Source organism: Carcharodon carcharias, chromosome 23 (genome assembly GCF_017639515.1).
Source record: "Carcharodon carcharias isolate sCarCar2 chromosome 23, sCarCar2.pri, whole genome shotgun sequence".
In the NCBI taxonomy this organism is placed as follows: Eukaryota; Metazoa; Chordata; class Chondrichthyes; order Lamniformes; family Lamnidae; genus Carcharodon; species Carcharodon carcharias.
In genome coordinates, this window is record NC_054489.1 from 3,004,131 (window position 1) to 3,018,238 (window position 14,108).

At 42.5% G+C, this 14,108-nt stretch overlaps 1 protein-coding gene across 1 annotated transcript in view; it reads left to right on the plus strand.

Moving 5' to 3' along the window:
• Window positions 1-14,108, plus strand: part of LOC121269137 (zinc finger protein Aiolos-like) — a 161,405-nt gene that overhangs the window by 7,291 nt on the left and 140,006 nt on the right. The window contains exons 2-3 of the mRNA XM_041173623.1: window positions 11,863-11,914; window positions 12,789-12,905. Of these exons, the coding sequence (XP_041029557.1) occupies window positions 11,866-11,914; window positions 12,789-12,905 (166 nt within the window). The 5' untranslated portion in view covers window positions 11,863-11,865. The remainder of the gene's footprint in view (window positions 1-11,862; window positions 11,915-12,788; window positions 12,906-14,108) is intronic.

Genomic DNA, 14,108 nt, shown 5'->3' on the forward strand with positions numbered 1-14,108 from the left:
TTATCAATGTCTCTTTACAACTTTCTGCTCCAAGTTACGATATTTACTTTGCCACCTAATTCAGTGTTGTCAGCAAACTTGGATATATGACTCTCTATTCCATTATCAAAGTCATTTATAAATATGATGAAAATCTAAGGACCCAGTTTAGATCCCCGAGGGACACTGGCTTCTTGCCAGTTGAAGTACATTCCCGTCACCCTTACTCTCTATGTTCTAACTTCTAACAAATTCCCTACCCATGTCAATAGGTTGCCTCCAATTTCAAGTGCTCTCGTTTTTGTTATCAGGCTCTTACCTTGTTGATTGCTTTCTGGAAGTCATATAAAATCATTCACTCCCTCCACCACTGACACACAGTGGCTGCAGTGTGTGCCACCTCCAAGCTGCACTGCAGCAACTCAATACTGCTCCTACAACAGCACCTTCTAAACTCATGACTTCTACTAACTCGGAAGGACAAGTGCAGCAGATGCATAGGAACAGCACCATCTGCAAGTTCCCCACCAAGCCACACCCCATCCCGACTTGGAATTATCACTGAGTCCCTTCTTAACAGCACTGTGGGTGTACCTACACTGCATGGATTACAGTGGTTCAAGAAGGTGGTTCACCACCACTTTCTCAAGGGCAATTAGGGATGGGCAGTAAATACTGGCCTTGTCATCCTGTGAACAAATAAATAAAAATAAACATAGGGCTGCATCTTACCTATGTTGGGTGGGCTGGGTCAATTAAGGCCCGCCCAGCGTGACACACAGCCGGTAGCGCAGTGCTACCTTGCTCGTGGGGAGAGGAGGGAGAGTCGGGGAAAGAGTTCATCAATCTCCCTGAGACAGCTCTGTGGCTCAGGGAGGTTAAGTTGATAGTAAAACTTTTTAATAAAGTGTCACATGAGCGGAGAGAGTTTGAATTGTGCAAAATATATTAAATTATTTTATAAAACCTTCAGGAAACCACATCCCGCCTGTGGATGAGGGTTACTGAAAAATGCGAAGGCCGCTTAGGCTCTAAGCCTGTCCGCCAACCTTACGGTTAGATGGGCAGCATTGCTAACAAGTTTAATTGGTTTTTTAATAGTCTTAATAGGCCATTGCCAGCGGTGCGCGTCTGCCGATTGAAATATCTAAATGATGTGCGATGACTTTGGAACGCACACCTGACGTCAGCTTGTGTCATTTTGCGCGCCGGCATGTTGGGCCCACCCCCGCACACTGACGGTTATTTTCTGGCCTTAAATAATATCCATACACACTCATTTACCTACCACTTTAGTTACCTCCTCAAAAAGTCAAATAGATTTGTTAGACATGACTCACCCTTTAGAAATCTATGTTGATGCAAAGATTGATGCACACAGGACCAATAAGGCACTAAGTCCATTGAATAAAGCCCCAATGCTTCTGAGAACAGACTTAAGTAGCTTCCCTCCTGATTTATAAAAGGCTTTTGACAATCATGAAACGTATTTGCTGGTTATATAGACTCAGAATGCTTGAAGCAGGATGCCTAAATTTAGATTTTACAGAAATTATTTCAATGATATTGAATTATATATTTAATATTGTATGCAATATTTTATATATATTATATATGTATATTAAATGGTGAAGAACAGTAGAGGTCCAAAGAGAACTAGAGGTCATATACATAGATCACTAAAATGTAATAATCAGATACAAAAAATAATCAAAAGGCGAATGGGATGTTATGCTTTATTTCAAGAGGGTTAGAATATAATGAGGAAGAAGTTTTGCTACAGCTATACCAAGCCCTGGTTTGCACTGTGCACAGTTCTGGGCATCACACTTAGAAAGGATATTAAATTAAAATTACATTACATCATAAGAATGAATTAAACATGAGAAATTAGAAATGGAAAAATACATTTTTCTGATGACTTCTGATCAAAGAGCTGCTAAGTTACACCTGTCTTTGCAGGTGTATAGCATCTATTGAAATTTCTCCAAATCTAGCCATTTGAAACAAAATGAAATAGTTCTGAAGCATCGCGTTGCACCTTGATGAATGAATCGCAATGCTTGGCAGAAGTCTTCAAGCAGCCTTCTTTTAATGGTGCAACTGCCTCTCCCATAAGGAGACCTTGTCCTTCACAATCCAGAAACAGTGACTTTCCATATTCTGACTTCCCTGAGCCTTTAAATGTTCCCTTTGCTACAATAATCAGCTGACTGGATTTATGAGGTTCCACACTATTCTGCCAAATATCTTCAAAATGGTGAAGATTATCCAGAAGACAATGGAAATGGAAATTGTGGGATGTTCTAAAGTAGCTGGACTGTTTGCACAGCGGTTTTATAAACTGGGCAATATGTTGATAATCCACCCAAAGCATGTGTCTGAGTATTTACTGCTTTTTGTGGGAGAAAGTTCCACATTTATACTTCTTTTTGCATCAAGGAAAGTTAACCAACTTCTTTCCTGAATGGCCTGGATCTGATTTTAAGGTTATGTCTCCTTGTCCTGGTTTCTCTATCTACTCTATAATTTCCTTTCAATATCCTAAACATAAAATTACCTCTTAACTGTCTATATTCTATGGAATACAAGCCTAATTTATGTAATTTCCCCTCATAACCTAACCCTTGGAGCATTGGTAATGTTCTGGTGAATCTGTGCTGCCCTGCTCCCAAGACCAATATAACCTTTCTAAGTGTGATGCCCAGAACTGTACACAGTGGTCAAGATGCGGTCAAAGCAGGGCTTGATAGCTGTAGCAAAACGTCCTCTTGTTATAAAGTATAAAATTCTATTAGCCTTTAGATTATTTTTTGTACCTGATTTTATTGACCTATGAACATGGACCTCTAAATCTCTTTGGACCTCCACTGTTCTTCATCATTTAAAATTTACATACTATGCCGACGTTTATCTAAGTGTTGTATAGAGGTCTGTTCTATTGAACAAATCACTTCAGATTACCACCAGAATAGCTTATGTTGCGTGTAATGCAAATCTATAGAATAAGATGAAGATGACTGAAGTGCTCCGTGTCTACGTGCAGCAAGACCTGGACAACATTCACGCTTGGGCTGATAAGTGGCAAGTAACACTCATGCCACAAAACTGCCAGGCAATGACCATCTCTAACAAGAGAGAATCTAACCATCTTCCTGTGACATTCAGTGGCATTACCATCGCTGTATCTCCCAATATCCATTGACCAGAAACTGAACTGGACCAGCCATATAAATACTGTGGCTCCAAGAGTAGGTCAGATGCAGGGAATCATGCATCTTGATGAATGAATCGCAATGTTTGGCAGAAGTCTTCATGCAGCCTTCTTTTGGTGGTGCAACATCTGAGGACTAGTGCCAAAATTGGGAGAGCTGTCTCACAGACTAGTCAAGCAACAGCCTGACATAGTCATCCGCACAGAATCATACCTTACAGATGGTGTCCCAGAAACGACCATCACCATCCCTCGGTATGTCCTGCCCCACCCAAAGGACAGACCCTGCAGAGGTGGTGGCACTGTGGTATACAGTCAGGAGGGAGTTGCCCTGGGAGTCCATAGCATCGACTCCGGACCCCATGAAGTCTCATGGCATCAGGTCAAACATGGGCAAGGAAACCTCCTGCTGGTTATCATGTACCGCCCTCACTTAGCTGATGAATCAGTGCTCCTCCATGTTGAACATCACTTGGAGGAACACTGAAGATAGTAAGAATGCAGGATGTACTCTGGGTGGGGGACTTTAATGTCCAACACCAAGAGTCACTCGGTAGCACCACTACTGACCGAGCTGGCCGAGTCCTAAATGACATAGCTGTTAGACTGGGTCTGTGGCAGGTGGTGAGGGAAAAACATGCTTGACCTCACCCTCACCAACCAGCCTGCCACAGATGCACATGTCCATGACAGTATTGGTAAGAGTGACCACTACACAGTTGTTGTGGAGATGAAGTCTCGCCTTCACATTGAGGATACCCTCCATCGTGTTGTGTGGCACTGCCACTGTGCTAAATAGGATAGATTTCAAACAGATCTAGCAACTCAAGACTGGGCATCCATGAGGCGCTGTGGGCCATTAGCAGCAACAGAGTTGTCCTCGAACACCATCTGTAACCTCATGGCCCGGCATATACCCCCACTCTACCATTACCATCAAGCCAGGGGATTAACCCTGGTTCAATGAAGAGTGCAGGAGGGCATGCCAAGAGCAGCACCAGGCATACCTAAAAATGAGGTGTCAACCTGGTGAGGCTATAACACACGACTACTTGTGTGCCAAACAGCAAGTGATAGACAGAGCTAAGTGATTCCACAACCAACGGATCAGATCTTAGCTCTGCAATCCTGCCACACCCAGTCGTGAATAGTGGTGGATAATTAAACAACTCACTGGAGGAGGACGATCCATAAATATCCCCATCCTCAATGATGGAGGAGCCCAGCACAGCAGTGCAAAAGATAAGGCTGAAGCATTTGCAACAATCTTCAGCCAGAAGTGCCGAATGGATGATCCATCTCGGCCTCCTCCAGAAGTCCCCAGCATCAGAGATGTCAGTCTTCAGCCAATTCGATTCACTCCACATGATATCAAGAAATGACTGAAGGCACTGTACTGCAAAGGCTATGGGCCCTGACAATATTCCAGCAATAGTACTGAAGACTTGTGCTCCAGAACTTGCTGCGCCCCTAGCCAAGCTGTTTCAGTGCAGCTACAACACTGGCATCTACCTGGTTATGTGGAAAATTGCCCGGGTATGTCCTGTATACAAAAAGCTGGACAAATCCAACCTGGCCAATGACTACCCCATCTGTCTACTTTTGATCATCAGTAAAGTAATGAAAGGGTTTTCAATCGTGCTGTCAAACGGCACTTGCTTAGCAGAAACCTGCTCGCTGATGCCCAGTTTGGGCCACTCAGCTCCTGACCTTATTACAGCCTTGGTTCAAACATGGACAAAAGAGCTGAACTTCTGAGGTGAGGTGACATCAAGGCAACATTTGACCGAGTGTGGAATTAAGGAGCTGTGGCAAAACTGGAGTCAGTGGGAATCAGGGGGAAAACTCTCAGCTGTGTGGAATCATATCTAGCACAAAGGAAGATGGTTGTGGTTGTTGGAGGTCGGTCATCTCAGCACCAGGACATCACTGCAGGAGTTCCTCAGGGTAGTGTCCTAGGCCCAAACATCTTCATCTGCTTCATGAATGACCTTCCTTCCATCATAAGGTCAGAAATGGGGATGTTCGCTGATGATTGCACAATGTTCAGCATCATTCATGACTTCTCAGATACTGAAGCAGTCCATGTCCAAATGCAGCAGGACCTGGACAATATCCAGGCTTGGGCTGACAAGGGCTAAGTAACATTTGCACCACACAAGTGTCAGGCAATGACCATCACCAACAAGAGAGAATCCAACCATTGCCCCTTGAGGTTCAATGACATTACCATCACTGAATCCCCCACTATCAACATCCTGAGGGTTACCATTGACCAGAAACTGAACCGGACTAGCCACATAAATCCTGTGGCTACAAAAGCAGGTCAGAGGCTAAGAATTGTGTGATGAGTAACTCACCTCCTGACTCCCCAAAGCCTGTCCACCTTCTACAAGGCACAAGTCAGGAGTGTGAAGGAATACTCCCCACTTGCCTGGATGAGTGCAGCTCCCACAACACTCAAGAAGCTTGACACCGTTCAGGACAAAGTAGCCTGCTTGATTGGCACCCCATCCACAAACATTCACTCCCTCCGCCACCGATACACAATAGCAGCACTGTGTACTATCTACAAGATGCACTGCAGGAATTCACCAAGGCTCCTTAGATAGCACCTTCCAAACCCACGACCTCTACCATCTAGAAGGACAAGGGCAGCAGATGGATGGGAACACCATCAGCTGAGAGTTCCCCTCCAAGTCACTCTCCATCCTGACTTGAAATATATTGCAGTCCCTTCACTGCTGCTGGGTCAAAATCCTGGAACTTCCTTCCTAACAACACTGTGGCTGTACCTACACCACATGGACTGCAACGGTTCAAGAAGACAGCTCACCACCACTCTCTTAAGGGCAGTTAGGGATGGGTAATAAATGCTGGCCCAGCTAGTGAAGCCCATACCCTGACAATGAATTTAAAAAAAGAGTAACTCACCTGACTCCCAAAGCCTGCCCACCATCTACAAGGCACAGGGGAGGCCGTAGTGTAGTGCTATTGTTACTGGACTGTTAATCCAGAGACCCAGGGTAATGCTCTGGGGACTTGAGTTCGATGGTGGAATTTGAATCGATAAAAATCTGGAATCAAAAGTCAAATGATGACCATTGTTGATTGCCGTAAAAACCCATCTGGTTCACTACTGTCTTTTAGGGAAGGAAATCTGCCATCCTTACCTGGTCTGGACTACATGTGACTCCAGAACCACAATAATGACTCTTAAATGCCCTCTGAACATAGGCAATTAGGGATGGGCAAAAAATACTGGCATAGCCAGTGATGCCCACATCCCGTGAATGAATAACAAAGAAGTCAGGAATGTGATGGAGCACCCCCCGCTTGCCTGGATGAGTGCAGCTCCAACAACACTCAAGACGCTTGACACCATCCAGGAAAAAGCAGCCTGCTTGATTGGCACCCCATCCGCTAACACTGAGTCCCTCCACCACCACCAGATAGCGGTAGTGTGTACCATCTACAAGATGCATTGCAGAAACTCCTTCGATAGCACCTTCTAAACCTCTACCACCTGAAAGGCAGCAGATGGATGGGAACACCACCATCTGGAAGTTCCCCTCCAAGCCACTCACCATCCTGGCTTGGAAATATATCGCTGTTCCTTCATTGTCACTGGGTCAAAATCCTGGAACTCCCTTCTTCCTAACAGCACTGTGGGTGTACTTACACCACATGGACTGCAGCGGTTCAAGAAGGCAGCTCACCACCATCTTCTCAAAGTCCGTTAAGGAGGGGCAATAAATGCTGGCCCAGCCAACGACACCCACATCCCGTGAAAGAGTAAGAAAAAATTATCTTCAATATATTTCTAGTTGTTTCATCAAAAATATATTTATTCTCACTGATGTCTTCAGTGTTCTTTCTGCCTGGTTGAAAAATAGAATAGGCCTTTTGCTCTCCTGGTTGAGGGGGTAGCGGGGATGGGGCGTGGTAGCTATCTTTGGAATGCTGAGCCTAATTTTGAAAATGTTTTCATTTGGGAATCTAATTTATGCAGCGATTGCTTGACTTTTAACACAGGTTGTTGTGTTCACTACTTACATGTTGCACAGTTCTTCATTATGTGTTCATTCCAAATACTACTACAGTATAATGGAATGCAAAGCACATTTATAAGCTGGTTTGGTGATATGTTTGCCACTTTTCCATTTGACATATGATGTTTTCTTTACATCAGTGCCACAGAGGTCGCTTTGATAATTGCAATTGTGCAGAACATTACAAATTGATTCTCATTGTACTGATCAGAATTAAATTAAGGACTGGACTGAAAAACCCAGAGCTAAGTCCTCATGTTGCATTTCACTAATTGCCTCCTTGCCACAGTTAAATGGGAATATCCCAAGCCCCATTTCTGATAACTGGCTGAAAGTGTTAGTGCCTTGCTAAATCCATGTGACAGAGTGTTCTATTCATGGCTCAGTAGTACTCAGCCAGAGTATTACTGAGCCATTGTGATCAGAAAGCCCTGGGCTCCATTCCCCATCCGTGCTGATTTAGTTGATCCAACTTGGGCAATGGCTGGGCTGCTCCAATTGATCTCAGCACCCTGGAACGGAGGAAAAGAAAAGTGAGCTGCCCTTGATCTCCCTTTTGCACTTTCCGAAAGTACATGTGGATGTTGGGCAAGAACAGGATTGGGTTTGGTTGTGATGATCCCTCCCCTTGCCTGGAATACCCTGCCAACATGTACTGTAGGTGCAGACATGAAGAATGAGCACTTGGTGAGGTAGCATTGTATGACAGGCATTCATGAAAATACCCCAATAACTAGCATTGCCTCCGGATCACACAGCAGAAAATTCAAGGGAACAAAATTTCAACAGAGAGTGTAAATCTTTGTTATTGCCACAGAATTCTCATACCTGGTCACACATCATTCACACAAAGTTTTGACATCAAAGGTAACATCAAGTAGATTATTCACTGCGTTATTATTTGTAACATGTTTGTTTAAAATTTTGTTGAAGTTGCTCACAGGTTGTTAGCAACAGCCATTTTTATCCTTGCATTGTATGTTCATGGATTATCTGAATAATCCAGCCAGGCTGGGCATTGTAAACACTTGTGGATCCTGTCAGTATTGTGGGCACTGTGAAGACTCATGACACTCCTTGCTCCATAGCAAACAGGCAACCTATCGGCTCATTTTCACACCAACCCTTAAGGCTGTAGTGACTAATTTTGTAAAGTGGTGATCAGAGTTTTTTAGAGGGGTTTATACTATCCCAGACCTTTTGGTGATTGGTTAATGGATCAAGTTGGTGATCAGTATACAGGTGAATGACCTCCTTGGAAATGTCCAACTCTACCCATGCTTCCTGAGTGAAGCTACTGTAGATGAAGATTTGTGAAGGGACAGACTGTGCCTCTTGCAGAAAGGAAACCATTAGCTCTCGCTCTGCTTTCATCCTGACAAGAATCTTTGTCATCAGCTGGCTTTTATCTCCTGTACCATAGCTGTTCTTATATCCAAGGTTGTTGATAACTGTCTGTGTTGGGGAATACGTTGAGTTCCCTCACTGGTCACAATTAGGCTCATATGATATCACTAGACACACAAGTTGCTTTGTAAAATCATCCTGGGGAAATCCTATTTTGATGGCATTTCACTAATCAAATAATAGCACAAACTGAAGGGGCTCTCTCAATATGTAAATAGCTTGGAAAAAAATTTCATTATTAAAATAAACTTTAATTGCCCTATAGTTTCAGTGGAAAGGGGGAATTCTGCTTCTTTAGTACAATCCTGTTTTAAAAGTTAACTTTATTTGTACAGGAACCATTGCTGGAGAGTAAAGGGCCATGAGAAACATTTTTAGGGTTAGAGTTTGGTTATTTGGTTTTGCTAAATTTTTAGCAAATTTAACCAGAAACTCTTTTCAGAAGTAACCAATAGTAACCAAAGTCAGGAGCAGGCAGAGCAATAGGTGTGGGTTTAACTCTTTGAGACCAGCAGTTTCATGTTTGCATCAAAACGAAAAACAGAACAACATGTCAGTTGTTACTTTATTCAGAGAGTGTTACAGGAATGACATTTCTGTATTCTCAAGGGTTTTAAAACCCACAAAGGAAAATAACATGAGTGGTTAAAGGAGGAGACAGACCATCTGGCTTTCTAATAGAACATTTTTTGCAGAGGAAGATTTGGCACCAAGACTTGCCTATTTTCAACCCTGTACCCCTGAAGCTGCTTAACCGTTGCTGGGTTGTGGTTCAGCAGGATGCCAATGGCCTTCCAGGAGAATTACAATGCTAGTTGATGATGGGGCATATCATAGCTTCATCCAATCTTGTCTTTTACCCAAATTCACTTCCACACACACCCACCCCCATACACACACCCTGCGCACAAACACACCCCACACCCATACAAACACCAACCTCACACACAAACCACACCCATCCCACACACACACCAATGACAACTCCACACATACACACGCACACCCAGACGCACACCCACACTCACCCCACCCTATACACACACAAACACATGGGCATATACCCCGTCCCACCTCACCAGACACACCATACACAAACCTGCTCCTGCCTGCAGGACACACACCCACACACCTCCCCCCCCCCCACCCATCCCCCGCTCATAGACACATACTCACACCCCCCCACACATATCCCGCACAAGTTCAAACACCCCACACACCCACTTGCACACAGTAACCTACACACACACACACACACACACACACACACACACACACACACACACACACACACACACACACACGGAAACACACTCTCTAGGGTAGAGAATTCCAAAGTTTCACTACTCCTTGAGTGAAGAAATTTCTCCTCATCTCAGTCCTAAATGATCGGCTCCATATCCTAAGACAGTGGCCCCATGTTTTAGATTTCCCTGCTGGGGAATCAGGTTCTCAGTGTCTATCTTATCAGGCCCCTTAAGGATCTTATTTGTTTCAATGAGATCACCTCTCATTCTTGTAAACTCCAGAGAATATAGAACTAATTTACTCAGCCTCTCATCATAGGACAACTCCCTCAGCCCAGGGACCAATCTAGTGAATCTTCACTGTATCACTTCCAATACAAGTATATGCTTTCTTAAATATGGAGAACAAAACTGCACACAGTACTCCAGGTGTTAAATGGAGGAACCTTGAATGATTTTATTCCTCTGCAGCTCCAAGGTCACTGTGGCTTATTATAATGCTTCATTTATAATGTTGGAGGGAGGTCAACTCATTTTAAAGGAACAGTAACTTTCAGAATCCCTTATGAAGAGTATCATCTTTTTTGAAAATAAGAACTGAATTTTGCTCTCAAGAACAATTTGTGGGACCCAAGAAAAAATGGACTTGATCCTGCTAAGCCTGTAGAGTTTCCCAGCTCTGTAACAGAGGGCAGGAGAGCTACAAGCCTGTTAAGAATGCGGTATCAGCATCAAAATGATTTATGTCCTTTTACGCACTGGGTTAAGAGGGTAGAGACACTGAGAAACTCCATTATGTCAGATGTTCTACCATTCATGGCAAAATCCATTCAACAATTTTTAATATCATCATTAAATAGTCTTTTTGACCAACATTCTTGTCTGATTTCTGAATGGCAAACTTATGGAAAGACTATCAGGCAGCTCTTCTTCATATTAAGAGTGATTAACACAAGGAATAGATTTCTGGGTTGGATAGTGATGGTAAAACACTCTGGAAACTTAAGAAAAACAATACAGCATTATAGGTTCCCACTGAATGGAGTAAAGGACCTGATCTGTGTCTGTTCTGTGATCTTGTGAATGAGTCCCAGTGATACCACCTTATGGACCATTCTGAGAATTACAGTTATTCATACAGCCTCCTAAAGGTCTTGTGATGTTGAACTAAATTGTGAATAATTGTTTCTATTTACTGCACTGGAATGGCCATTATGAAAGATTACCGTAAAGACTATCTGATATTGGAGGCAGATGCCACATTAATGTTGAGTCAGGCTGTGTCATATTGAAGAGTACTAATGGAAGTAAAACTAAGTGATCTTAACTTTTGCTTTGGGAGATTTTCCACTGAATTGGCATATAGCTTTGTATATGCAAGGCAAGTATCCACGAATGCTGAAGTCGCTCAGTTCTTTCCTGATTGAGTGGTTTTTTTTGTTTTCAATTGGCTGATTGGGGTAGGTTGGTAATGGTGATTTTGTGAAGTCCTATTCCAATGATGACCTGGAATAGTGTAGAGCTGACTCATTAAATGTCTATTCCCAGGCTCCTCTAACCAACCAGCAGTTTAAAAGTGTAAAATACAGGAACGATAATGACTAATTTGTGACAGTAGATTAGTAAATTTCCATGAATAATTCAACAGATTTATAAACATGACCAGAACAATTCTTCCCCCATGTCAAAATCACAACTATAAAAGCCACAAAATAATCAGTGGGAGTGTGTACAAATATATTAATTTAGCAATGCAAATAGTAGCATTTGTGTTTTTAATTGACATAAGAATTGACCTAAGAGGCAAGATATTGTTTGTCTTCCTAATGTACTGTAAGTCCTCTGTTCACTAATGAGGGCATTAACTTCCAATTATTGTAGTTAATAATATATTCAGAAAATATTAATATTAGAGTGGAATTTGTTTCTTAAATTTGGGTGATTTTAATACTTTCTCTTCCAGAATATGTCTGACATGGGAATGGAAGAAATCCAAGAAAAATCTCAGCAAGAAGGTAATGCTGCTATTACTTGAATTATTAGCATGTCACCCTAGAAGATAATATTGGTTTAGGGCATACCCAACAAGTAACCCTACCTAAAGGACCAAAGAGTTTTAGAATAAGGAAGGATTTTGGCCTCACACTTGGAACCTCAGCTCCTGGCACAATCCTAACTCGCTATCATTTTATGTTTGGAGATGATTTGAATGCAGCTGAAATAGGGCAATTTTAATGTTAGGATATTTAAAAGTTGGTAAGTAAAATAACTTAGACAAAAATGAAATACTGCAGATGCTGGAAATCTGAAATAAAAAAAGAAAATGCTGGAAATACACAGCAGGTCAGACTGCATTTGGGGAGAGAGAAACAGCTAATGTTTCAGGTTGATGACCTTTCATCGGAAGTGGATGCAACAGGCTACAAGCAAACACAGAGGCAAGGAAGTGGGTTTGGGTGAACAAAAGAGAAGGTCTGTGATGAGGTGGAAGGCTGGAGAGATTAAACAATAATGGTGCAAGACAAAAGAAGATAATAATGGATTAAGTAAAGAAACATAAAATGGGCCTCGAGGAGGTAGAAATGGGAATAACAGAATCACTACCAATATCTGCCATCCAAAAAAATGGGAGCAAAGGTTATCGAAATTGTTAAATGCAGTATTGTGTCTAGAAAGCTACTTAAGGAAAATAACTGAGCACTTTTACCTGAGACGTCTTATATTTGCTATCGCTTTTGTGCAGAAGTTTGTCGCATAAGCTTAGAACAAGACTTAACTGTTTTAGTAACTTTGCTGCTAACAATGTGATCTTGGACGGCACTTTTAAACTTTGCGACATTTACCCTTTCCATAGTAATGTACAATAGGCTTCATTTTTTTATTGCTTAGATATAGAGGCAACCCCCACTGTGAGTGAAGCTCCAGATCTTCCAGAGAAGGGCGATGTCTCTGACCCTGTTCAGGAGCCCAGTAATCAGGAACAGCTCAACACTGATGCCATTATTGGTAAGACAATACATCAGACTTTTAGCAGATGATCTTGTCAGATGGTTGCTCACTGTCAGGCTGTTTCATTTGACCAGGATAATCTTTATGGACCTTGAACTGCCAGCCATTGATGCTGTTATATTGTATAAACAGATGACAAGTCATTTGATTTGTGAAGAGTGAATCAAACATACATGTCATCCACAACTTGCTCACACATAGAGCCTTATATTTTTATGGCACTCCCAACTAATAGCCTGTGTGAATCCTGGCAAAACTCACCCAGGCTAGGACAGGATAGGTTTTATAGCCAGATTAGATCCATTGACCTACAGCATTGGGCCTTAAAGTTGAAGCACTTCTAAGCATTGGACTTTAACAGCAACATAATGTGCTTGTTTCTAACTATTTGGGCAGCGCTACCAGTTTTTCAACTAAAACCTCTATTATATGGGACTGGCCAGATCCATCTGTATTGACTTAGACTTAGAAGACTTCCCACGTCTAGGGACACATGAGGCAGACAAAGTGCATAGTTACATCTGTTTTCTGGAGCTTGTTTTTTCTAAGGCAGGTCACCAGCCTGAAACCAGAGGCTATAGCTTGAGTGGTGCCACTCTGCATCAAGCATGGCTGACCAGGGGTCTCTCCTGCTCATGCAACCTGCCATTGGCGCATTGGAAGGATTTTCAGGTTGATAATCAACCGGTTTGGCCACATTATGAACAGACCTTCTTTGGTCATCAAGTCCTGGAGTCCCTCAACTTCTGGTTCAGAGGCAGGGACGCTACTCACTGCACCACAAAACCTCCTACCATTGGTGTTGAATCAGGTTAAAATGAGTTATTTCTTCTGCTCTGGTACTGGAACCTAATCCATAATTGTAAAAATAAAAAGAATACTTCACCCAGCGATGTGAACTGATCTTACAAGATAGTTAATACTGACTTCCTGGCCTAAAATGGGGAAGAAATTTGTCTGAGTAGCGCCACTTCTAACACTGCAGATTGCATGGCTCACAGCACTGTCTACCCCTGGGGAATTGCCATAAGTCTGCGTAACACTGCTAGAAGTAGCACGACATGAATGTGTTTCTTCTGCTATATATTTTTGAAAATTAATGCATACACAATGTTTGTTAAAAGCAGAAAAGTTAGTATTGAACCTTGGTTAGAACACACTTAGAATATGATGGCTGTGTCTGGTCTCTATGTTACAAAA